This window comes from Saccopteryx bilineata, chromosome 5 (genome assembly GCF_036850765.1).
Source record: "Saccopteryx bilineata isolate mSacBil1 chromosome 5, mSacBil1_pri_phased_curated, whole genome shotgun sequence".
NCBI lineage: Eukaryota > Metazoa > Chordata > Mammalia > Chiroptera > Emballonuridae > Saccopteryx > Saccopteryx bilineata.
The window spans coordinates 237,414,094-237,440,263 of NC_089494.1; the positions used below are offsets into that span (position 1 = coordinate 237,414,094).

Here is a 26,170-nt window from a genome sequence, read left to right on the forward strand (position 1 = left end):
TGAAAAAATCTCTGCTCCCTAATTCCTTATTGCCATTTTACTGAATATGAACTAGTAATTTATTTTATATTGTCCCAGTTATTATGGCTGTATAAAACATTATCCGAAAACTTAATGTCATAAACCCACCTTTTATTAAGCAGACAAACTGTGTGTCTGGAGTTCATACAGAGCACAGTGGAGATGTCTGCTGTACAGTGTCTGGGTTTGTAGTGGAAGACTCAGGCTGATAGCAGGAAACATCTGGAGGCTTTGCTCACTCATTGTCTGGCAGTTGATGCTGGTGGGTGGCTGAAACCCTACCAAATACTGTCAGCAAGAACACCTACATATAGTCTTTTCAAGTGGCTATTTGACTTCATCACAGCGTTGTGGATTGGTTCCAAGACCAAGTATCCATCCCAAGAGAAGGGTGGGGGAAGGAGAATGCCAGGCAGTGGCTGGAAGTCACATATGTAAGACACTTCTGCTAAACTCTTGGTTATAGCAACCTACAAGCCTGCTTTAAAGTTCAAGAGCAGGAGAAATAGACTTTATCTCTTTATGGGCAGTTGCAAGATTCTGGAAGACTGTGTGTGACTAGTAGTAGTACTGTGGCTGTTTTTAGAAAATACAATCTGCTGGTCTTCTAGGAATTTGTTTTACACAGGAGGGATCATAGTATATATCTATGTATATACACACATATACATTCTGCAATTTCTTTTTTTAACTTCATATATCTTTTCATATTAGCAATATCTTAGTTCTGGCTACTTATAAACAAATTTATTTCTCACAGTTCTGGAGGCTGGAAGTCCAATATCAGGATGCCAGCATGGTTGCGTTCTGGTGAGAGCCCTCTTCTGGGTGACAGATGGCCATTTTCTTGTTGTATCCTTACATGGCAGAGAGAGGGCGAGAGAGAATTCTGGAATCTCTTTTATAAAAGCACTAATCCCACTCATGAGGGTTCTGCCTTTATGACCTAATCACCCTGGAAAGATCCCACCTCCTAATACCATCACTTGGGGGTGTGTGTAGGATTTCAACATGCATTTTTGAGTAGACCACACATTCAGTCCAAAACAGCAAACAAAATCAGCCTTATTTTTAGAAATTGTTATTTGTGTCCATATGTCTTTTTTTAAAAAAAAAAATTGATTGATTTTAGGGAGAGGAAAGGATAGAGAGAGAAAGGAAAATATCAATTTGTTCCACTTATTTATGCATTCATTGGTTTATTCTTGTATGTGCCCTGACCGGGATCAAACCTGCAACCTTGGTGGTAAGGGTGACACTCTGCCCAACTGAGATACCGGGCCAGGCTGGTCTTTTCTTTTAATAACACACATAATATGTGAATATATAAATTATGATTACATTAAATAATATAGAACTATAGAGCAAAATGTCTAAGTCCTTCTTTCTGTTCCCCTTTCACCCACACACACACCCATCCCACCTCATGACCACTACTGCTCGCTTGGGCCAAGGTTGCATTCAGTTTGTGGACTTTCCAGTCACATATCTGTGCATTTATATGTCTTTATCTATAATCAAAATACACTGTACCATTAGGGTGTAGCATATAAGTTGTACTGTTGTCTTATCAGTAGTCATAAATTCTGATGATTTTTTTGTTCAATAAATCAAACAAATTCAGACGGTATTTCGTAGGACTGCGGAAAGTATGTGAATATCATATGGTTAAAGTAGCCCAATCTATTAGTGTTAGACATTTAAAAAACAGTTTCAAAGTATTCATATTTGCTTTTTCCTGATTATTTGAAGTCTTGAGGTTTAAATATACATAGGTTATTGTGGTCCTTCAAAATTATTCTTGTTAATGTTATAGGAAAACATGTAGAAGATGCTGCTTAATTATTAAGGACTAAATGTGATCAGAAATACTAGGTTCCAGCTGGTCTTCCAGTTGAAACACTGGACTAAGTTGAACATACTTTGTTTATAGTTTGTCATTTCTTTAAAATTCCCCTCCTATAATTTGGGAATTGTTTCAAAACTAAAAATGTGCATACTTTTATTCTAGTACTTTCTTTGAAGAGATGAAGTATGTAGGAACATTCACCACAGCATTGATTTTCTTTTTCTTTTCTTTTCTTTTTTTTTTTTTTTTTGGACAGAGACAGAGGAAAGCCAGAGAGAAGGACAGATAGAGACAGACAGAACGGGAGAGAGATGAGAAGTATCAATTCTTCTTTGAGGCACTGTTGGGCAAATGAGTTTGCATTTTTTGAGTTTGCTCACTTTTAGTGTTAAAAAATGGTGCTGGGCAGCGCCAGGTTTGTGATGTATGAAATTGCAAATTACTTTCCTGCTTGGGAAGGGCTAATGTCTTGCTGATGTTTCCGAGAGGAAAGGTTTTCATGCCAGCAAGTATCGAAAAGAGAAGGGAGGAAGCCATGTTTTTGCAAAGTTTGTGCAGAGAGAAGAGAGAATGAAGGTGTGCAGATGGGAACCAGAGGTGAGGGGCTTTGTGAGCTCCACAGAGACTGGTGAGGCCTTTGATTCTAGGAGAAACTGGAGAAGATTCTCCTGGTTGTGGAACCAGAGAATGTGTCAGTGGCTTTCGGAGCCCTGAGTGAGAAGGAAGTGTTTTCCCTGTGTGTTGCTCATCAGCCAGTGCAAGACTTTAATAAAGGAATGGCCCACCATTTTTTGGCTCCACTGTTTGTTTACCATCTGCCCGAATCCAGTGGAAACCTGCATGTGCATGGCCACGATGGCAGTGGCTACTGGCCATACAGGCACCTTATTTATTGATTGCTTTCCTATGTGTGCCTTGACGGGGTGCAGAGGGCTACAGCAGAGCTAGTGACCCCTTGCTCAAGCCAGCGACCATGGGATCATGTTTATGATCCTATGCTCAAGCCAGCAACCATGTGCTCAAGCTGATGAGCCGGAGCTCAAGCCAGATGAGCCCAAGCTCAAGCTGGCAGCCTCAGGGTTTCAAACCTGGGTCTTCTGCATCCTAGTCCAACACTCTATCCAACTGTGCCACTGCCTGGTCATGCAGCATTGATTTTCATAGACAAATTTGGAAATGGTGCAGTTAAATGGGATACTGTGCAGTATTAAGTTATGTGGAGCTGGTTTTGGCATTTAAAGTTTTTTTTTTATAAATAAATTTTTATTCATTTTAATGGGGTGACATCAGTAAATCAGGGTACATATATTCAAAGAAAACATGTCCAGTTTATCTTGTCCTTCAATTATGTTGCATACCCATCACCCAAAGTCAGATTGTCCTCTGTCACCTTCTAAATAGTTTTCTTTGTGCCCCTTCCCCGGCATTAAAAGTTTTGTGCCTAGTTGTTGAGTATGGCAAAAGATAAAATAACATGGAGTATCCTGTTTTGTAGAATTATTTGTACAAACATATATATTATAAAAATGTATATCTGGAACATGTTTAACCAAAATGTTAAGTGGTTATCATTAGATGGTGGGATTTTGTCCTTTTTTTTTTATTTTAATGAAATATTTTTGTCTTCCATCTTAAGCTCTCTACCACACCTGCAGATCCATAATGTAGACTCACTATTTCTATGGCTGCATTTCCTAAACCCCACATTGGAACCAATGAGTTGACGTTGGTTACTATTCAGAATATTTTAAACAAGGCACACCTATTTTTCATCTTCATTTTCAATAATATCTTACTCTTAAGCTAGCAAGGAATTGAGTTGTTGCAAATAAAGTTGACACATGAATTCCTGAGGAATTTGAAAAATAGTAAATAGCCTCTTAAAATCTGAAAACTTGACTTTGACAAAATGCACATAGAAGGAAGGCACTCGTTAAATGTCAGATAAATGAATACATATTTGTATTTATATTTTGAGGAAAGCCACAGGAATCTTACTGCTCAGAAAATTTCCAAACTTATGACTGTGAGCTCTGTGAGGTCCGGTCAGAGAGGACACGGACCAGGAGACTTTGCCATTGATTTGAAAGTACATTTTTGTTCTTGGTTTTGGAGTTAAAAAGAGTTAATGATAATTTTGAGTAAACTTATTTGCTCAAACAGGCAGGACTTTTCCCCCTTTCCTGAATCTACTTTATTTAGGACTTAATTTCTGTGTCCATAGAAGTAAAATGTTTCATATATGAATAATAACATTTTATTTATTTTTTTAAACTTTTTTTATTTTTTAAATGTTTTCTGGTAGATCTTTTTTTTTCATTTTAGATTTTGTGTATTTATTTTTTAGAGGAGACAGAGAGAGAGAAGGGGGGGAGGAGCAGGAAGTATCAACTCCCATATATGCCTTGACCAGGCAAGCCTGGGATTTTGAACCAGCGACCTCATGTTCCAGGTCAACATTTTTACCCACTGTGCCACTGCAGGTCAGGCGATAATAACATTTTAAATGTAACCATTTAATCTAGGATCTCCTGAGGCCATGAATTCACTCTTTTTCATTTATGATTTGGAAGGGGGCTTAAAAATTTAAAGGTGAAACAAACTCAGTTTAAATAAATACTGAAGTAGCATTTAGTTACTGGTGGACCAGTACCACACATGACAGCCATATAGAACAGGTCACTGGCTTCTTTTCATATTCAAAATGAATTACCTCCCCTCTTTTTTCATTTATTAATTGTTTGCTGTAAAGGAAGGAACCAGTTAAATAAAAGTTGTGAGCCAAGGAAGAGGACCGTAAACACTGTAAACAAAAATTTAATAGTCATTGAGCTAAAGCCTGCCAGACTTACATGTCTCTGCTGTGAAGAAACAGGGACACTGGAAGGTAGGCTTCTCCCTCGCTCCTCTAAGGGAGGGTTCAGCCTCTTCCAGCCCTGCTCCAGCCACCTATGACCTAACCTTGCCCAGAATGCTGGGGTTTGCCACTGAAGGCTGAAGGTGCCCAGGGCCGTCAGCCCATCTACGACACTGTGGACGAGCCTAGGGTATTTCTTCCAAGAAGCAGGTAAACTGATCTCATTTGCACAAGTGCCACTTAACTATGTCTTGCCTGAAAAGTCAGGTTTTTTATTCTTCCCTCGAAGATCTCTGTTGTGGGTGTTGATAGTCCTATTTTCTGCTGCTTTGTTTAATATATAGTGTTTCCTTTATTCCTCCTACCTCAATGCCCCACTCATATTTCAGGCTGGGACCTACTCCTAATTTAGAGCTCTCTTTTCCCCCTTTTGCCAACTTCTATTATGAATCTACCTTTGCCACCCAGCTTAGTGTATCCCAAGGTTCTCTTTACCAAGCCACAGTCACAGAGCTCCAGGGAAAAGCAACCTGGTCTCATCTCTCCAGGCAGAGGGGAACAGAAGCTCCATCTCCACACATGCTGCAGATGGCTTTTCCAGTCTACCTGAATCATTACCGCTAGAAGCAGCGGTCATTGGGTCTTGGACGTGAGCTGCAAAGTATAGAATTGTGACAACAATTCCAGTGCCATGCGGACTTTTCCTGGATGTGGACTTTTCCTGGACTCCTGCTCCTTGTGACAGCTCCTAACAGACTGATCTGGGGTTGGGTTGCATTTTTCAGGGATTTGGCATGGTGTTGGGGCCAACTTGGACTTGGTGAACATATTAAGGACACTACTCTTTTATGGATTCTTGCTGTATTGGCCAAGAGTTTGCTTAAAGCAGCGGTTCTCAACCTGTGGGTCGCGACCCCCGCCGGGGTCGCGACCCACAGGTTGAGAACCGCTGGCTTAAAGGCTTTAATCACTTAAAAAAAAATTAGAAGACTCGATAAAGAAGATGTGGCACACATACACCATGGTATACTATTCAGCCATAAGAAATGACATCAGATCACTTACAATAAAATGGTGGGATCTTGATAACATTATACGGAGTGAAATAAGTAAATCAGAAAAAAACAAGAACTGCAGGATTCCATACATTGGTGGCACATAATAACGAGACTAAGAGACATGGACAAGAGTGTGGTGATTACCGGGGGGCGGGGGGAGGGAAGGAAGGAGAGGGGAAGGGGGTAGGGGAGGGGCACAAAGAAAACTAGATAGAAGGTGACGGAGGACAATCTGACTTTGGGTGATGAGTATGCAACAGAATTGAATGACAAGATAACCTGGACATGTTTTCTTTGAATATATGTACCCTGATTTATTGATGTCACCCCATTAAAATAAAAATTTATTTATAAAAAAAAATTAATAGTAAATGTTAGATCTTAGAGGCTACTCCTCTTCCAGCATACTTTACAATAAGTGTTGGTTATAATTTATCTAGAAAAGTTAACCAGTGAAATCAGGGGATGCCTTGTGTGTGTTTGTGTGTGTGACCAATGTAACTTGAGGTACAAGTCTTTTTGCTTTCATATTTTATACCATAAGAAATTATGAAAATGAAGCAGCCTGCAAAACCAGAGAAGAACTGATAATCTAATTTAGGTCTGGTTAAAAAATGAAGAGACAAATTGTATAAAACTTCCTTTTAAACAGGAAATCTACTTGTTAATAGGAAAAGAACTTAAACTCATGAAGTTTAAAAGCAAACAAAATACACTGCTCATATGAAGCAATAAAATATCTCCTAATTTTTGTAAGCAGTATATAAAATTTTGAGGCATAACATATTAGAAAGCTGTTGTATTTTACAGCATATAGTGAAAAATACCACAATATAAATAACACATTCAAGTCCAAAATAGAAAAGAGAGAGGACTTAAGGTTTTTGCTTCTAAGTAGAAAGGCCAAAGTAAAGGTTAAGGTTCTAGGAGGGTGTAGATCAGGGGTCCCCAAACTTTTTACACAGGGGGCCAGTTCACTGTCCCTCAGACCGTTGGAGGGCTGGACTATAAAAAAAAAACTATGAACAAATCCCTATGCACACTGCACATATCTTATTTTAAAGTAAAAAAACAAAACGGGAACAAATACAATATTTAAAATAAAGAACAAGTAAATTTAAATCAACAAACTGACCAGTATTTCAATGGGAACTATGCTCCTCTCACTGACCACCAATGAAAGAGGTGCCACTTCCGGAAGTGCGGAGGGGGCCGGATAAATGGCCTCAGGGGGCCGCATGCGGCCCGCGGGCCTGTAGTTTGGGGACCCCTGGTGTAGATAATGCTCATTTAGAAAGCACTGAAGTTCTGTTAGTGAACTTTTTATTTTATTTTATATTTTTCCAAAATGAGAAGGGGAGGGTAGGGGGGTGGCAGACAGACTCCAGCATGCTCCCAACCAGGATTCACCCAGCATCCCACCAGGGGGCGATGCTCGGCCCATCTGGGGCGTTGCTCCGCTGCAACTGGAGCCATTCTAGCGCCTGAGAGGGAGGCCATGAAGCCGTCCTGAGCGTTTGGGCCAACCTCGCTCACATGGAGCCCTGGCTGGGGAAGAGAGAGACAGAGAGAAGGGAGAGGGGGAAGGGTGGAGAAGCAGATGGGTGCTTCTCCTGTGTGCCCGGCCGGGAATCAAACCCTGGACTTCCACACACCGGGCAGACGCTCTACTGCTGAGTCAACCGGCCAGGGCCTGTTAGTTAACTTTTTAAATTAAGCACATAATAGCAGCTGTGACATTGCTGTGATCTGAAAACATCCTCTGCTGGTGAACTGAATACTTTGTATACATGTATATTTAATTTTATATCTATTTAATTTAATTTAATCATTTAATCCACACAATGACCTTAAGGTTCATAATAGGTTATACATATTTATCTCTTATAGTTTGAAACTCTGCTTTAGAAAGAAGACAGAATCTGAACTCAGATACCTGTGACTCTAAAGCTTCTCTGTTTAACCACTGTTCTCTACCACACTGTTCTCAAGTCCACAGGCAGCTCTTATTCATGGGAAAGAAGGGCGCTGCCAATACAGTATACATGAGTTTTTTGAGTGGACATAGAAAAATAATAAATAAGTTCTTGGCCCTGGCCAGTTTGCTCAGTGATAGAGTATTGGCCTGGCGTGTGGAAGTCCTGAATTCAAATCCCGGTCAGAGCACACAGAAGCGCCCATCTGCTTCTCCATCCCTCCCCCTCTCTCTTCTTTCTCTCTCCTTCTCTCTCTCTCTTCTCCTCCCCTATTGCAGCCAAGGCTAGATTAGAGCAAGTTGGCCCAGGCACTGAGGATGGCTCCATGATGGCCTCTGCCTCAGGAACTAAAACATGGCTCCAGTTGCAACAGAGTTAAGGCTCAAGATGGTCAGAGCATCGCCCCCTAGTGGGCTTGCTGGGTGGATATTAGTGGGGGCCCATGTGGGAGTCTCTCTCTGCCTCTGCTCCTCTAAGATTTAAAATAAATAAATATCAATAGATTCTTGTTTAGATAACTGTCTTAAATCAGCTTCTATAGCAAAACACTATAGACAGCAAACATTTATTCTTGCAGTTCTCAAGGCTGAAAAGTCCATGATCAAGATGCCAGCAGATTTGATGTCTGCTGATGGCTCTTCTCTTGATTTATAGACAGATGCTTTCTTGTGGTATCCTCACATGGCACAGAGAGAAGAGGGGTCTGGTCTTTTCCTTTCCTTATAAGGGCACTAATTCCATCAGGGGGGTTCTACCCTTATGACTTCATCTAAGCCTAATTACCTCCCAAAGGCCCCACCTCCTAATAACATTATGTTGAGGATCAGGGCTTTAACATGTGAATTGTAGGGAGCATGAACATTCAGTCTGTAGCAGGTATGTTTTGATAACTCCAAAGAGAGACTTTCTGTTCTTTGTAATATTTTTCAAAGAATTTGTCCAATGTAAGATTTCTTATGAAAGTTCATGTATCAGCTTTTTGTTATTAGAATCATCTCTTTGCATACCATATGATGGCGCAGTGGATTGTCAACCTGGAACACTGAGGACCCAGGTTCAAAATCCCGAGGTTGCTAGCTTGAGTGCAGTCTAACCAGCTTGAGTGTGGGGTTACCAGCTTGAGCATGGGAGGATGATAGACATAATCCCATGGTCACTGACTTGAACCCAAAGGTCAGTGGCTTGAGTTCAAGGTCGCTGGCTTGAGCAAGGGCTCACTGACTCGGCTGGAGCCCCCCTCGCCCCCTGTCAAGGCACATATGAGAAGCAATCAGTGAACAACTAAAGCGATGCAACTACGAGTTGATGCTTCTCATCTGTCTCCCTTCCTTTCTGTCTCTTGCTGAAAAAAAATTAAAGAAGATGCAACTCTAGTATATGACCTATATATTTCTAGTTCAAGGCATGGCATTCACACTGGACAGCTATTGTGTGTTGGCTGTTATTATTTTTTATTTGACAATCTAATCTGGAGAGATTGACGCGCAGAAGAAAACCGAACCCCTGGATGTTGGGGAGGCTGAAGGACAGGTAGGGAGATTTACCTAGCACAGGCTATTCTTTTGTACTTTTGACTTTTGTACTGTATATACAAATTACTTATTGGGAAAAAATAAATCAAACTTTAAGTATATGCAAATTAAGAGGTTCAGTGCTCGCTTAGGCAGCACATATACTAAAATTGGAACAATACAGAGAAGATTAGCATGGCCCCTGCACAAGGATGACACGCAAATTCGTGAAGCGTTCCATATTTTTTAAAAGAAAAAAAAAAATAAGAGGTACATTAGGTCTGTTTTCTGACAAAGGGGCTATAGTCAGTTTTCAATTTCTGTAGAATGTGAAATTTTTTTACAGTATTATTAACTATAATCATCATGTTGTATATTACATCTCTATTATTTACTCATTTTAACTGGAAATTTGTACCTTTTGACCCCTTCACCCATTTTGCACACCCAGCTCCTAACCCTGCACCTGCCCACCTTAGGCAACCACTAATCTGTTCTCTCTGTCCATGAGCTCGGGTTTTTTATTTTTGTTATTATATTTTACATGTAAGTGAGGTCATGCAGCATTTTTCTTTTTCTGTGGGCCTTTTTCACTTAGTATAATGCTTTCAAGGTCCATCTATCTTGTTACCAAAGGCAATATTTCTCTTTTTTTTTTTTTGTATTTTTTTGAAGCTGGAAACAGGGAGGCAGTCGACAGACTCCCGCTTGCGCCCGACGGGATCCACCTGGCACACCCACCAGGGGGGATGCTCTGCCCATCCAGGGCGTCGCTCTGTCGCGACCAGAGCCACTCTAGCACCTGGGGCAGAGGCCAAGGAGCCATCCCCAGTGCCCGGGCCATCTTTTGCTCCAATGGAGCCTCCGCTGTGGGAGGGGAAGAGAGAGACAGAGAGGAAGGAGAGGGGGAGGGGTGGAGAAGCAGATGGGCGCCTCTCCTGTGTGCCCTGGCCGGGAATCAAACCCGGGACTTCCACACGCCAGGCTGACGCTCTACCACTGAGCCAACCGGCCAGGGCCCTTTTTTTCTTTTTAGAGACAGAGACAAACAGGAAGGGGGAGAGATGAGAAGCATCAACTTGTAGTTGCATCACTTTAGTTCAGGGGTCCCCAAACTATAGCCCGCGGGCCGCATGCAGCCCCCTTGAGGTGATTTATCTAGCCCCCGCTGCACTTCCAGAAGGGGCACCTCTTTCATTGGTGGTCAGTGAGAGGAGCATAGTTCCTATTGAAATATTGGTCAGTTTGTTGATTTAAACTTACTTGTTCTTTATTTTAAATATTGTATTTGTTCCCGGTTTTTTACTTTAAAATAAGATATGTGCAGTGTGCATAGGGATTTGTTCATAGTTTTTTTTATAGTCCGGCCCTCCAATGGTCTGAGGGACAGTGAACTGGCCCCCTGTGTAAAAAGTTTGGGGACTCCTGCTTTAGTTGTTCACTGATTGCTTCTTATACATGCCTTGACCAGGGGACTATAGGCAAGCCAGTGACCCCTTGCTTAAGCTAGCAATCTTGGGTCCAAGCCAGTGACCTTGGGCTTTAAGCCAGTGACCTTTGGCCACTATGGCAGCGGCTATTGGCCATACAGGCACCTTAATTGTTCACTGATTGCTTTCTCATATGTGCCTTGATGGGGGGGGGCAGAGGACTACAGCAGAGCGAGTGAGCCCTTGCTCAAGCCAGTGACCATGTGGTCATATCTGTGATCCCAAGCTCAAGGCGGCAACCCTGCACTCAAGCTAGTGAGCCCACACTCAAGCTGGTGACCTTGGGGTTTCAAACCTGGGTCCCCAGGTTGACTCTATCCACTGCACCACCACCTGGTCAGGCAAGATTTCATTCTTTTTATGGCTGAGTAATATTCCTGAGTAATGTGGCTGTGTTTATGTATCATATATTTTTTTTTTTTTTTTTTTTTTTGTATTTTTTCAAAGCTGGAAACAGGGAGGCAGTCAGACTCCCGCATGCGCCCGACCGGGATCCACCTGGCATGCCCACCAGGGGGCGATGCTCTGCCCATCTTGGGGCGTCGCTGTGCCACAATCAGAGCCATTCTAGCGCCTGAGGCAGAGGCCACAGAGCCATCCTCAGCGCCCGGGCAAACTTTGCTCCAGTGGAGCCTTGGCTGTGGGAGGGAAGAGAGAGACAGAGAGGAAGGAGAGGGGGAGGGGTGGAGAAGCAGATGGGCGCTTCTCCTGTGTGCCCTGGCTGGGAATCGAACCCGGGATCCCTGCACACCCGGCCGACACTCTACCACTGAGCCAACCAGCCAGGGCTCATATATTCTTTATCCATTCATCCACTGATGGACACATAGGTTGCTTTCGTATATTGGCTATTGTAAATAATGCTGCAATGAAACAATCCAGCAATGGGGTATATATATCTTTTCGAATTGTATTTTCTTTGGATTAATATCAGAAATGGAATTGCTGAATATTATCATAGTTCTGTTTTTAGTTTTTTTCAGTAACCTCCATAGTGTTTTCTGTAGTGACTACACCAATTTACATTCCCACCAACGGTTTACAAAAAAAGTTCCTTTTTTTTCACATCCTCGCTAACACTTATTTCTTGTTATTTTGATAATACCCATAGAATATATATTTTTAAAGATTTTGGACTGATTCCTTTCATATTTAGAAAGCATTAAGATATATAGTATATTTTTATGTTAATTAAGAGCTGTCTTCCCATTCTAATTTAATTGGATTGCATTTAGTACCCAAGCAAGCTGGCATTTTAGAGAGCAATTTGTCTAGTAGTTAATTAAAATATTTGTCTAGTAGTTAATTCCAAAATTATTTAGTGTGACATAGTAATAATAGCTAACGTTTCTTGGATTGTTACCACAGTTCACATGCATCATTTATTTTAATTCTCACTAGTACTTAGATACAGGTAATCGTATTCCTTTTTTACCAGATGAGAAAACTAAAGCTTAAAGGTATTAAAGAACTTGTCCAAGGTCTTGAAACTTTAGTAAGTTGCAGGACCAGATTTTTTTTTTTAAAGGTAAAGTATTTTTTTTAATTTTTTCATTTAATTTTTATTTATTTATTTTTTTATTCATTTTAGAGAGGAGAGAGAGAGGGAGAGAGAGAGGAGAGAGAGATGGGGGGAGGAGCTGGAAGCATCAACTCCCACATGTGCCTTGACCAGGCAAGCCCAGGGTTTCGAACCGGCGACCTCAGCATTTCCAGGTCAACGCTTTATCCACTGCGCCACCACAGGTCAGGCAGAACCAGATTTTAAAGTGAGAGCTGTCTTTCTGTAGAACACATGCTTAACCATCTAAGTACAGCTGCTCTGTCGTTGCTTCTCCAAGCAATCGCAAGTTATGACTGACTGCTGTAATGGAGAGAGGATGTCAGTGTAAACCAGTGAGGCTGAATTAAAAAGTTGTGTGCTGCTCCTTCTCTGTACTGTGCAGTCATCTCTATATGAAGCTTTATGAGATTGTCATTCTAAACATTCAAAAAAGGCCTCAGCATTGGGTGATCATTCATAAAAGGATGATGTATGTTTATTGATAGATAGGGATTTTCTTTTTAAAATTGCTAATTACATCCTAAAGTTTGATTATGTAAAAAGATAGACTTTGGAAACTGAACTTTCATCTCTGTCAGAGCCTACTCTACTCCATTCCACTCCCAACCCCTGTGGTGTCTGTTTTTATTATTGAATAGTTTCTTATTTGTCCAACCGCTGTTTATATAGAGGAAAGCAAAAAGGAAAACAATACATGTTCCTCCCTTTCAGTGGTCTAGTTTCTACAAATAGAATCTGTTTTTTCTTTATCTGCTTCAGTTTTCAGTAAGAAAAATATCTCATTAAAAGAGTTGACTCTTTCTAGTAGCTCTTCTCTATACTTTAGTGCTTTTCCTTTGGGAAGTTCCTGTCAAAGGTGATTTTTTTTAAAATTCCTTGATTTAAATAGGTGAACTACAGGAGATCACAGTATATTTGAAAATTATTGTAAGTAGGACAAAATCCCCCAAAACTGAAGAGTCCCTCAGTGAGTTCTGTGTTCACATTTGACTTTGGAGGTATGATATACACTGTGGTAGCATGCATTAAAAAACTAAACATGATCTTTATAATAAATAGTATCCATTTTTGCTTAAGTCCAGTGGCTAACTTTTTTTTTCTTTTATTCATTGTAGTTGAGGCAGTCCCAGTCCTACTGCACAGACACAGAGTGTCTTCAGGAATGTAAGTACCAATGGCGCAGGAGGAGGCTTGGCACTGGGGGCAGAATTAGAGGCCAGATGACTGTGAATATTTGTCAGAAATTTTTCTTACAGTTTGATCTTTAAGGAAATGGTCTTCACTAATGTATTTCCTACTTCAATATTTAATGGAAAAAATTGTTTTGTTTTCCCTGCCTCAAAAACAAACCCTGTTCATTTTTTTTAAAATTATAAAAAATCACAGAGAAGAAAAAAAGAAAAGGAAAATCTTCCAAATACTAAAAGATAACCACAGTTAACTAAATTGGTATAAACCTTCCAGACCTTTCTCTTGGCAAATGTACATGTAAGAGGACACTTTGGGCTATTTGAACTGGAACACTGAGGCTGCTAGCACAGACCCTTTGCTTTTTCCTCAGCGTCTGTTTTCATCCATTGGCAGCTTTGAGAACTTCTGAGTAAAGGAAGAGGCTATCCTTTCCCAAGGTTTGGAAGCTTTGGAAGCTTTGGGCGCCTGTGGCTTCATTCCTTTGGCTCTGATATTAGCATTCTCAGGAGGTGGGGGTAGGAAGGAGGCTTCTCTCTGTGTGGCCTTTATGGTCAGTGCTGATAGTAAGAGAGAATCAGAGTAGGAAGATGGATCCTGCAGGGTGAATGTGGCTGACAGACTCAGTGCCCTTTACATTAGGCATCTTTCTTTCAGGACAGAAATAAATTGAGGGATACTTTGGGAGAACAAATAACTAACATTTAAGCTAGGCCAATCTTGGGCCATATTAATTCAGCTGTTAAAGAATGGAGGCCCGTTGGCTCAGTGGTAGAGCGTCAGCCGGGCGTATGGAAGTCCTAGATTTGATTCACAGTCAGGGCACACAGGAGAAGTGACCATCTGCTTCTCCACTCCTCCTCCATCTCTCTCTCTCTTTCTCTCTCTCTCTCTCTCTGGCAGCCATGGCACGAATGGTTCAAGCAAAGCTGGCCCCAGGTGCTGAGGATGACTCCATGGCCTTGCCTCAGGTCCTGAAATAGCTCAGTTCCTGGGTAACAGAGTAGTGGCTCAGATGGGCAGAGCATCATCTTGTAGGGGGCTTGCCAGGTGAATGCTAGTCAGGGCTCATGCGGGAGTCTGTCTCTGCCTCCTGTCTCTCACTTAATTGGAAAAAAAAAGAATGAAAGTGTGGCATTCATAGGATAGTAAAGCTTGGCACAATTAGATTTCATATATGTACTTATAAAATGGGATCACTTTGTGTGTGTTGTTTTTCATTATTATGTTATGAATATATCAGTATACATTTATCTTTAAAATATTTACTGACTAATCTATTATGGGGATGTACCAGTGATCCACTGATTTCCCTTTTGTTGGAATCTTAGGTTGATGATAATTGTTTTGCTCTTATAAACAGTACTTAAAAATCCCTTGAATGCACATTGTAGGGCTTTTGACATAATGCTAAGATGCATTTATTTATAGGCTAGTTGTTTATATTTAATATCTCTGAAGCTGAGCTCTACTTTATTATGTATATGAAACTAAAACAAATGACAGTAAGGTACCATTATAAAGGGGCTTGTTATTACATTATTGTTATTGCAGTATCGACTGGGTGTCTCATCAAATTCTATAAAGTATAACAATTCAGAGAAATAAGATCTACTATAGTGTCTCACCTAAAGTAGGAACTTTTTCAAAACACAGACCATTGGTGCAACAGGGTAATAATTTTATGCCTCTGGACATAAAAGGTAAAGTTGTTAGGGTGGTGGATAGTGATTCCCCCACTTCACATTTCTTTATGTAGCTTCTTCAGTAGCTTTCATTAATCTACAATGTACCCTCTGAGAAGCAATTCTAACAAGTAAAGCTAAAACTTGTTTTTCTAGCTGAAACTAATCTTACTGAACTTACAGGCAAACTAAGTTTATTACATTTGTGGTATTTGTGACCCTTGAGCCAGCCCCACCTATAAACAGATATACTCTTGCCTGACCTGTGGTGGCGCAGTGGATAAAGCGTTGACCTGGAATGCTGAGGTTGCCGGTTCAAAACACTGGGCTTGCCCGGTCAAGGCACATATGGGAGTTGAAGCTTCCTGCTCCTCCCCCCCTTCTCTCTCTCTCTCTCTCTCTCTCCTCTAAAATGAATAAATGAATAAAAATAATAAAAAAAAATAAAAAAATAAACAAAACAGATATACTCTTATTTCGTGAGTGAAATTTCACTTCCTTAAGTATAAAGGCAAACTCTAGAGACCTTGAATATTAATTTAGTTAAACACTGGCCAGTTTTTTCCCACCAGTTCTTTTAACATTTGTTGGAAATCCTTTCTATATTTTTTTAATGGTTTAAACCGTTGTTTCCTCTGGGTAATAGATCTCTTTCCTGTAAAGTCTAAATTTTCTCTAGTGAACACTTGCTGTTTTCATAAAATATAAATCAGGTTCTCATGACCCCCTACTCAGGTTCAGTAATTTGGTAAAATGGCTCATGGGAAAACAATGAACTTACTATCAATGGTTTATTATAGAGGAGACAACTTAAGAGCAGCCAAATGAAGATGCTTAGGGTGCAGTAGGGAAGAGGTGTAGAGTACTTCCCTCTTCTTCTGGTGTGTCATTCTCCCAGCACAGTGATGTGTCCACCAGCCAGGAAGCTCTCTCTACTCCACTGTTTAGGTGGTTTTATTTTGGAGGTTCTATTATGTAGGCACGAATGATTATGTAGGCGTTGGTGATTAACTTGATCTTCAGCCTCTCTCCTCTTCTTGGAGGTCAAGGAGTGGAGCTGAAAGTTCCATTCCTCTAATCACATGGTTAAACTCTGGCAGTCAGTCCCCATCCTGAAGCTATCTATGTAAGGACCCCACTAAGAGTCACCTCATTAGCCTTAACTCAGGCATGGTTGAGAGAGACCTATTTTGAATAACAAAAGATGTTCTAATCACCTCAGTCACTCAGGAAATTCCAAGGGTTTTAGAACTCTGTTCCAGTAACCAAGATGAAAACCAAATTTGTATTCCTTATTATATGACAATGCCACAGTACCAGTTGGGCATGCCATAGTATGTTGCCTATTTGAGGTGAATTACTTTGAATAGAAAGCTCATTACTTCATGTGGTAGCAGGATCTAGTTGCAGTCTGTTGACAGATATAGTTGCTGTGTGATTCTTTTTTTAAAAAAATATTTTATTTATTGATTTTACAGAGAGAGAGAGGGAGAGAGAGAGAAGTATCATCTTATAGCTGCTTCTCTTTAGTTATTCATTAATTACCTGTCCTACATGCCTTGACTGGGCAAACCCAGGGCTTCAAACCTGCTTCCTCAGCATTTCAGATTGATGCTTTGTCCACTGCGCTACCTCAGGCCTGCGTGAAACTTTTTTTTTCTTCTTTTCCAAGTGAGAGGGGAGATAGACTCCTGCATGCACCCCAACCAGGATCCAGCTGGCAACCCCCATCTGGGGCCGATTCTCTGCCCATCTGGGGCCATGCTTGCAACTGAGTTATTTTTAGCACCTGAGGAGGAGGCTCCATGGAGCCATGTTAGTGCCTGGGGCTAATGCCCTCAAACCAATTGAGTCCTGGCTGCAGGAGGGGAAGGAAGAGAAAGAGAGGAGAGAGGAGGTGGAGAAGCAGATGGTTGGAAAAGCACATGGTCGCTTCTCCTGTGTGCCCTGATTGGGAATTGAACCCAGGACATCCACACACTGGGCCAATGCTCTACCACTGAGCCAACCAGCCAGAGCTGCGTGATTCCTTACAGTGAGTAAATTCCACTTCGTTGTGATATACAACTACTGGTTTGCTCTCTAGAATAGTATAGAGCAAGACTACTCACTCAGAGTTGTATGGAAACCAGCTCTGTCACTAACTTACGTTTGAATTAGATCAGCTTGAAAATAGGTAGCTATACTGAGGGTAATGTAATTACTGTATACCAGTAATTATATTCAACCTTTTTCATCTCATGGCACACATACACTAATTATTAAAATTCTATGGCAGACCCAAAAATATATTTATTTGCCAATCTGACTAAAATTATAGGTATAATTTTGTTTGTTTGTTTTTTTTACAGAGACAGAGAATCAGAGAGAGGGATAGATAGGGACAGACAGATATGAACAGAGAGAGATGAGAAGCATCAAGCATCAGTTTTTCATTGCAACACCTTAGTTGTTCATTGATTGCTTTCTCATATGTGCCTTGACTGTGGGCCTTCAGCAGACTGAGTAACCCCGTGCTCGCGCCAGTGACCTTGGATCCAAGCTGGTGAGCTTTGCTCAAGCCAGATGAGCCCGTGCTGGCAACCTCAGGGTCTCGAACCTGGGTCCTCCACATCCCAGTCTGACGCTCTATCCACTGCGCCACCACCTGGTCAGGCTATAGGTATAATTTTGATTTATTCACACCAGACAGCTATTGTCATTTTTATTTCACAATCTAAGGAAATAGAGGTCAGTGCCCCTGACTAAATAGTCAGGTATTTGCATGTTTTAAAAATTCTTGTAGCACACCAGTGTGCTGTGGCACACCAGCTGAAAATTGCTGCTGTATACAACCCAAAAATCACCGGCTTAAAGCCCACTGGTGTTTTGTTCACTTTCTCTCTTCTAGTTCCACTCTCCCACAGGACATCTATAAAAGTGTGTAGAAATAATCTCTCTGGCTCTGCCAGCTCGTAGAGCCTCCCTCTCAACTGCTTCGTCTTCCTGTGTATAGCTGAGTTAATAGTTTCTTTGTAAATATTCCAATAGGCGTTTTTAAAATATAATAGTATTAGTGTTTGCTTGTAATCAAAGACTTAACCCTTAAGCAGAACAGAACACTGTATTTTGGTATACAAAGTTCTTTTATAATTTTTATGATTTGACTTATTTCCAGGCCATAGAGTTATTAAAAGTATTTACCCTCTCAAGGCAAATAATTTCAAGGCAATAAGGAAATATATATTTTATATCCTCTATGTTATTGTGCCTCTTAATATTTATATGTGCATAAATGTTATCACAGTAAAAAACCACAGTGGCCATATCATTTAAGGTCCATTCACCTTCCCACATTGACCTTAAAACAGCTGTTCCTGGTACTTGCTTCTATTAGCTGCATACAGTGTCAGGGAGCTTGACTAGCATACCTATTCTGACTTGATGAAGAAGTGGATCTTGTCATAAAGACCTGTGAATAATCACAGAAGTCTACAGTGATGCATTCACTCAACAGGGTCATTCATCTCTGTTCCTGAATATTTCAGAAAGTCTTAAGTCAGTTCATATACTCGGTATCTCCAACCTCAAGATATTTTAGGGCTACTTTTTAGTTTAATTCAGTGTATTTAATTTTACATATGGTTCAAAAATCAATTAGTGTAAAGTGAAAAGTTGTCTTCCTATTCATTCTCCTATATACCTAGGCCCTGTCTCAAGGTGCTTTTAGCCTTCTGTATATCTTTCCAGAATTTCGTATGTATGTACAAGCAAAATATGGTTTTGCTGCCTCATTTTGGACATAATGTTCTTTACCTGCTTTCCTTTTTTGTCAAAAAGTACCATATCTCATTGAGACTTTCTTCAACCCTTTTTTTTTTTTTTTACAGAGACAGAGAGAGAGTCAGAGAGAGGGATAGACAGGGACAGACAGACAGGAATGGAGACATGAGAAGCATCAATCATTAGTTTTTCTTGCTCATTGCGACACCTTAGTTGTTCATTAATTGCTTTCTCATATGTGCCTTGACCGCAGGCCTTCAGCAGACCGAGTAACCCCTTGCTTGAGCCAGCGACCTTGGGTCCAAGCTGGTGAACTTTTGCTCAAACCAGATGAGCCCGCACTCAAGCTGGCGACCCTTGGGGTCTCGAACCTGGTCCTCGGCATTGTAGTCAGATGCTCTATCCACTGCACCACCGCCTGGTCAGGCCCTTCAACCTTTTTTCTAGCTGTATAGTATTTTATTGTACAGCTGTACCACAATTTATTAATCAGACACTCTTGGTAGACATTTAAGTTTGTTTCAGTGGGTTTTTTGTTTGTTTTAGCGCACACACACATGAGAGAAAGAGACAGGAAGGGAGATGAGAATCATCAACTCGTAGTTACAGCACTTTAGTTGTTCATTGATTGCTTCTCATATGTGCCTTGACTGGGGAACTCCAGCTGAGCCAGTGACCCCTTGCTGAAGCCAGCGACCTTGGGCTGAAGCCAGTGACCATGGGATCATGTCCATGATCCCATGCTCAAGCCAGCAACCCCGTACTCAAGCTGGTAAGCCTGTGCTCAAGCCGGTGACATGGGGTTTCAAACTGGGGTCCTCAGTGTCCTAAGTGGATGCTCTCTATCTACTGCACCACCCGCAGTTATGCTTGTTTTGTTTTTTGGTTAATAACCTTGCACAGTATGCCCATGTGAAAGTAAATTCTAGAGCCAATCTTAATTTTGTGGGACTGCTCTAAATGAAAAACATTGACTATGATCAAGAGGTTTGACTTTAGCCTGACCAGGCGGTGGCACAGTGGATAGAGCATCGGACTGGGATGCACTAGGACCCAGGTTCGAGACCCTGAGGTTGCCAGCTTGAGCGTGGGTTCATCTGGCTTGAGCATAAAGCTCACCAGCTTGGACCCAAGGTCCCTGGCTAGAACGAGGGGTTGCTCGGTCTGCTGAAGGCCCGCGGTCAAGGCACATGAGAAAGCAATCAATGAACAACTAAGGTGTCGCAACGAAAAACTAATAATTGATGCTTCTCATCTCTCTCCATTCCTGTCTATCCCTCTCTGACTCTGACTCTGTAAAAAAACAAAACAAAACAAAACAAACAAAAAAAAAGAGGTTTGACTTTAGTTGGTTCCTCTATTATCCTTTATTCTGAAATGGGCCTTCAGTTAGTGGAGAATAAAACTAAATTGCATGATCTGTGGTGGCATAGTGGATAAAAGACTTGGAATGCTGAGGTCACCGGTTTGAAACCCTGGGCTTGCTGGGTCGAGGCATATATGAGAAGCAACTATGAGTTGATGCTTTCTGCTCCTCTTCTCTCTCTCTCTCTGCCTGGTCTCTAAAATAAATGAAATCTAAAAACAAATAAAAATAAAATAAAGGAAAACTAAATCTATTTAGCCTTTTTTTTTTTTTAATTTTTCCAAAGTTAGAAGTGGGGCAGGGGGATTGCAGTCAGACAGACTCCCACATGCGCCCAACGGGATCCACCCAGCATGCCCACCAGGGGGCAATGCTCAGCTCCTCAGGGGCATTGCTCCAATGCAACTGGAGCCATTCTAGCACCTGAGACTGAGGCCATAGAGCCATCCTCAGCACCCGGGCCAACTTTGCTCTAATGGAGCCTTGGCTGCAGGAGGGGAAGAGAGAGACAGAGAGAAAAAAGAGGGGGAAGGGTGAAGAAGTAGATGGGCGCTTCTCCTGTGTGCCCTGGCTGGGAATTGAACCCAGGACTTCCACATGCTGGGCCAACACTCTACTGCTGAGTCAACTGGCCAAGGCCAATCCATTTAGCCTTTTAAGTGGAGAAAATCTACTGTATACTACTACCCTTAACTTCTTTTTCTTCCTCCTCCTACCCCCATTCTTCTCAGTCACCAAGTGTGCTGCTTCTATCCTATTACCATTTATTTGTATTTGACCCTTTTCCATTCCCACTTCTCCATCTAATCCAGGCTGGTGAGCCCCACTAGGCTCCACCTGCACTCATTCTTTTCTATACTCTGTTGAACCTAATACTGGTGTACCAGGCACCATTCTAACTGCTTTCCAGGTATAGATCATTTCAGTCCTCACAGTGACTCTTTGAGATGAAGGTAGTGTTTCCATTTTATAGGGGAAGAACCTGAGGCACAGATTACATAGCTAAGAGATGGTCTAAGCTCTGAAAAAGTTGATGACCTAATTAGGAGAAATAAGAAACCATTTTTTCAAACTAGAAATGCTACACTAGTCCAGAGACGAAAGGAATGGGCGGGCAGAGTAAATGGGGGTTTTTACAGGAGAGGGATGTAGGAAATAGACTAAATGGAGCTTAGGAGTAAGAACATGCCAAATGGGAAAATAATGAGTACCCCAGGGCTGAGTTTGCTAAATTGGCAAATGCTATCAGCCACACTAGTATTGAACTATTGCATCAGATTTTTTGGAAAGCTCTTAAAATATAATTGGTTCTTGACTACACCCCTGAGCTGTGCCTGAATCAGATGATATGAGGCAGGGCCTTGGAGTCTTATGTCACTGATTTTGTCACAGGCTATTCTGATACACAGGCAAGCTAGGAACCACTGGCTAAAGGAAGAAGGTATGGGGTTGACAAAGAACGCTTTTTCTGAAAAATGCTTAGTTAATATTGATGAGTAAGCTGGATCCTCTGAGGAAAGACCAGGCTGAAAGAATTTAGAGTTGAAGCAGTAGACAGTGGAGAGTGAGTCACTGGGTTGGTTCCAGAGGTGTGTTAAAAACAATGTTTTAAGCAGACTTTTCTGGCAGCAAAATACAGGAAGGAAAGGCAATAGGAACCAAACTAGGCAACAGTTACAAGGAACTCTTATATTATCACTAAGAGAGTCTCAAAAAGGAGTGGGCATTTTGTCAGGGTTGCTTGGTCCAGAAATAGGAATTAGTAAATTTGTGTGATCTGAGGTTTAACTCTCTGAAGCTCAGAATCTCTTACTTGCAAAGAATATCAAAAAGTAAGGGATCTGCCTGACCAGGCGGTGGCACAGTTGATAGAGCGTTGGACTGGGATGTGGAGGACCCAGGTTTGAGACCCCAAGGTCACCAGCTTGAGCCCAAGGTCGCTGGCTCAAGCAAGAGGTCACTTAGTCTGCTGTAGCCCCCCCCACCCTGTGTCACGGCACATATGAGAAATCAGTCGATGAACAACTAAGGAACCGCAATGAAGAATTGATGTTTCTCATCTCTCTTCCTTCTTTTCTGTCTGACCCTCTCTCTGACTCTCTCTGTCTCTGCCACACACAAAAAAAAGGGATCCATTTTCCAAATTGAATAAAATAAGAATTGGCATTAGAGTTACACTTCTGGTCTATACAATTAATTAATCTAACATTTTATTTCTGAGAGGGGCACTGTAAGAGGTGATAATATATGAAAAGCACAATTATCTTTGTTTGACCAACTTTAAATAATCTAGTTTTACCCTACAGCTTGTTATAAGATTACTTATCAAAAACCATTTTTAAATCTGTATTTTCCAGTTTTACTACTACAGTACTAACAATTTTCAGAGGTCTGCCTGACTGAGTGATATTGTCAGAGTTTATGACATAGCAAAGCAGTCAAGAGCACAGGCTCCGGAATGAGAACCTGTGTTTAAGTCCCAGCTTTGCCACATATAAACTATATGACATTGGGATTTAACCCCCTTTCCCCAGTATCCTCATCTGAAAAATGAAGATATGGTAGTATCTACCATAAAATAAGATTATTAAAAGGATTAAGGGAAATAATGCCTGGTTCAAAGTAACTACTGAAATTTTAGCTATTTGGTAATAAAATAATAAATAGTTTTTGCTTTTTTTTTTTTTTAATCTTAGAGCAGTGTAGAGGACTGAATTAGAAGAGGCAAGAGTAGATATGGGAGATCTGTTTCGAGGCCGTCTCAGTAGATCAGTTAAGTGATGGTAGCTTGAGCAGGTCTGTGGGAATAGAGCAAGAATTGGACATATTTGAGTGATATTAAGGTAGTTAAAATGGACAGAAATTCATGATGTGTTATTAAATAGAGGGTCATTGAAAGAGAACAAAACATGTTTTCATAGACCCAGTTTTGTGGGGCCTGGAGGGTGGGGCGTGGGGAGATGCTCGTGATTTTAGTTTGGGGTAATGAGTATGCTGAATGTGAGGTGAGATTTAATCATCTGTGTTTTTAAGAAGTTGCTGAATGGCTCTAATGTATACTACAGTTTAAGAACAGTTGGTATAAAGATAAAAAAAATATAGAGAGAACTATTGATATAGATAGATAGTTGGAGATTTGGGTTTGAAGGTCAGGGAGCCAGGACTGGTATAAATTTAGGTGTGGTCTGCATACAAAGGTAAGTGAAGCTATGGGTGAGGATGATAGTGTATGCAGCAAGAATACAAGGGGACCTAAAATTGACTATGAGGAATTCTAACATTTAACAGCCAGGAGAGTGCCTGACCAGTGGTGGCACAGTGGACTGAGTGTTGGCCCGGGATGCTGAGGGGCCCGGTCTGAGACCCTGAGGTGGCGGGCTAGAGCATGGGCTCATCGGCTTGAGCACAGGCTCTCCAGTTTGAGCACAGGGTCATTGACATGAACCCAAAGTTGCTGGCTTGAGCCCCCCACCCCCGGCCGCCCCCGGGTCAAGGCATGTATGAGACGCAATCATTAAAGAAATAAAGTTAAGCAACTACAAGTTGATGCTTCTCATCTCTCTCCTCCCCCCTCTCCTTCCCCTCTCTCCTCCCTCTCCTCTACCTCTCTCCTCCCCCTCCTCCACCTCTCTTTTCCCCCTCTCTCCTTCCTCTCTCTCCTCCCCCCTCTCCTTCCCCTCTCTCCTCCCTCTCCTCTACCTCTCTTCTCCCCCTCCTCCACCTCTCTCTTCCCCCTCTCTCCTTCCCCTTTCTCCTCCCTCTTTCTCCTCCCCTTCTCTCTCTGTTCCTGTCTCTCTAAAAAAAAAAAATAGTCAGGGAGAGAAAAATGAACATGTGAAGGAGTGGTTAAGTGTTAGAAAGCAAATTAAGCAGTGACAATGGCACAGAAGACAAAGAAAGTTTTGAAAAGGAAAGAATGGTCATGGAAAATGAGAACTTAAACTACCCATTAGGCTTAGCAGCATGGAGGTGTCATAGGTTACCTTTGAGAAGCTGTTTGAATGATGATGGAGGTGGGTACCAACCAGAGCATTGAATGGGAGATAGTGAAATGTAGACAACTCTTAAGATATTAGTTCTGATAGCTGGACAGGCAAAGGGGTTGAAGAAAGGAATTAAAAAAAGTTTTATTTTTATTTTTTAGCAAGAGAAAAGCTTTTTATTTATGTATGTACAGGAATATTCACAGAAAAAGGAGACTCGAGGAGAGCGAGTAATAATTTGGGGCATTATACCATCGTAATAGGAGATTTAAAATTTTTTACCATTGGGCCCTGGCCAGTTGGCTCAGTGGTAGAGCGTCGGCCTGGCGTGCAGAAGTCCCGGGTTCGATTCCCGGCCAGGGCACATAGGAGAAGTGCCCATCTGCTTCTCCACCCCTCCCCCTCTCCTTCCTCTCTGTCTCTCTCTTCCCCTCCCGCAGCAGGGCTCCATTGGAGCAAAGATGGCCCGGGTGCTGGGGATGGCTCCTTGGTCTCTGCCCCAGGCGCTAGAGTGGCTCTGGTCGCAACAGAGCAACGCTCCGGAGGGGCAGAGCATCACCTTCTGGTGGGCGTGCCGTGTGGATCCCGGTTGGGCACATGCGGGAGTCTGTCTGACTGTCTCTCCCCGTTTCCAGCTTCAGAAAAATACAAAAAAAAAAAAAAAGAGAGAGAGAACAAGAGAGAAAAGAGTGAATAGATCTTTGCAAGAGCAACGGGATCCAAAGCTCAAGTGCAGAAATTGGTCTTATTTATGAGGGAAGCACGTTTAGTATAAGAAGAGGAAATAAGGTTTTGGTGACTGAATACTATGTTAGCTGTTTCTGGGGAAGTGATTGGCTTTGGAACAGACAGAGGCTACGTTATTATCCAGCCTGCTCTTGGGCTAGCTCAACACTTTGTCCCCTTTGGTTACTAATCCTTTGGCCTTAGCAGTGCCACCCATCCCTTTATTTCCTTGGGAGTAAGTCCTGGGTCCATGAACCCCAGTGCAGTACATCTTGTCTGAATTTCTTTTTTTCCTGAGACAGAGAAGAAAACCAAACAATTATCTCGACAATTTATTTTAGTAGCCAACTAGTGATAATATACTTAGAAATTCAGTCTTCTGTAATTTTCATTTCTGACAATTGAGCTCTTGAATATAGTTCAATAAAGAAAATCTCGCCTGACCGGGCAGTGGCGCAGTGGATAGAGCATTGGACTGGGATGCAGAGGACCCAGGTTCGAGACCCCGAGGTCGCCAGCTTGAGTGCAGGCTCACTTGGTTTGAGCACAGCTCACCAGCTTGGACCCAAGGTCACTGGCTGGAGCAAGAGGTTACTTGGTCTGCTGAAGGCCTGCGGTCAAGGCACATATGAGAAAGCAATCAATGAAAACTAAGGTCTCACACGAAAAACTGATGATTGATGCTTATCATCTCTCTTCGTTCCTGTCTGTCTGTCTGTCCCTGTCTATCCCTCAAAAGAAAAAATAAAAATAAAAGAAAATCTGTTGCATTTATTAGAAAGTTGGCCAGTCACTGTGGTGTAGGTACTTGTTATTCTGAATTAAATAAGATATGGTTACCTCAAGGAGCAGGGAAAAACTGATACCTATATACACACACCCGACTTATTTCAATTGGTAAATGCATAGACTTAAAAATATCTGGATCTGAATCCAACTTTTTTGGGGGTGGGGGTGAGGGGGAACGTTGATTTATTGTTCCACTTATTTATGCATTTCTTGGTTGATTCCTGTATATACCCTGATGGGGGATCGAATCTGCAACCTTGTGTATTGGGATGATGTTCTAATCAACTGAGATGTCTGGCCAGGGTGAATGAATCCAACTTCTTTTTGCAAAAAAGAAGACCAAAT

General features: G+C 41.6%; 1 protein-coding gene and 1 non-coding gene across 2 annotated transcripts in view; both read left to right on the top strand.

The window, feature by feature from the left end:
* Positions 1-26,170, top strand: part of SMIM14 (small integral membrane protein 14) — an 83,373-nt gene that overhangs the window by 50,421 nt on the left and 6,782 nt on the right. The window contains exon 3 of the mRNA XM_066279823.1: positions 13,442-13,490. Coding sequence (XP_066135920.1) covers positions 13,442-13,490 — 49 coding nt within the window. The remainder of the gene's footprint in view (positions 1-13,441; positions 13,491-26,170) is intronic.
* LOC136307070 (U6 spliceosomal RNA) lies at positions 9,413-9,519 on the top strand. The gene has a single exon (XR_010725762.1). It is a non-coding gene; the product is annotated as a U6 spliceosomal RNA (small nuclear RNA).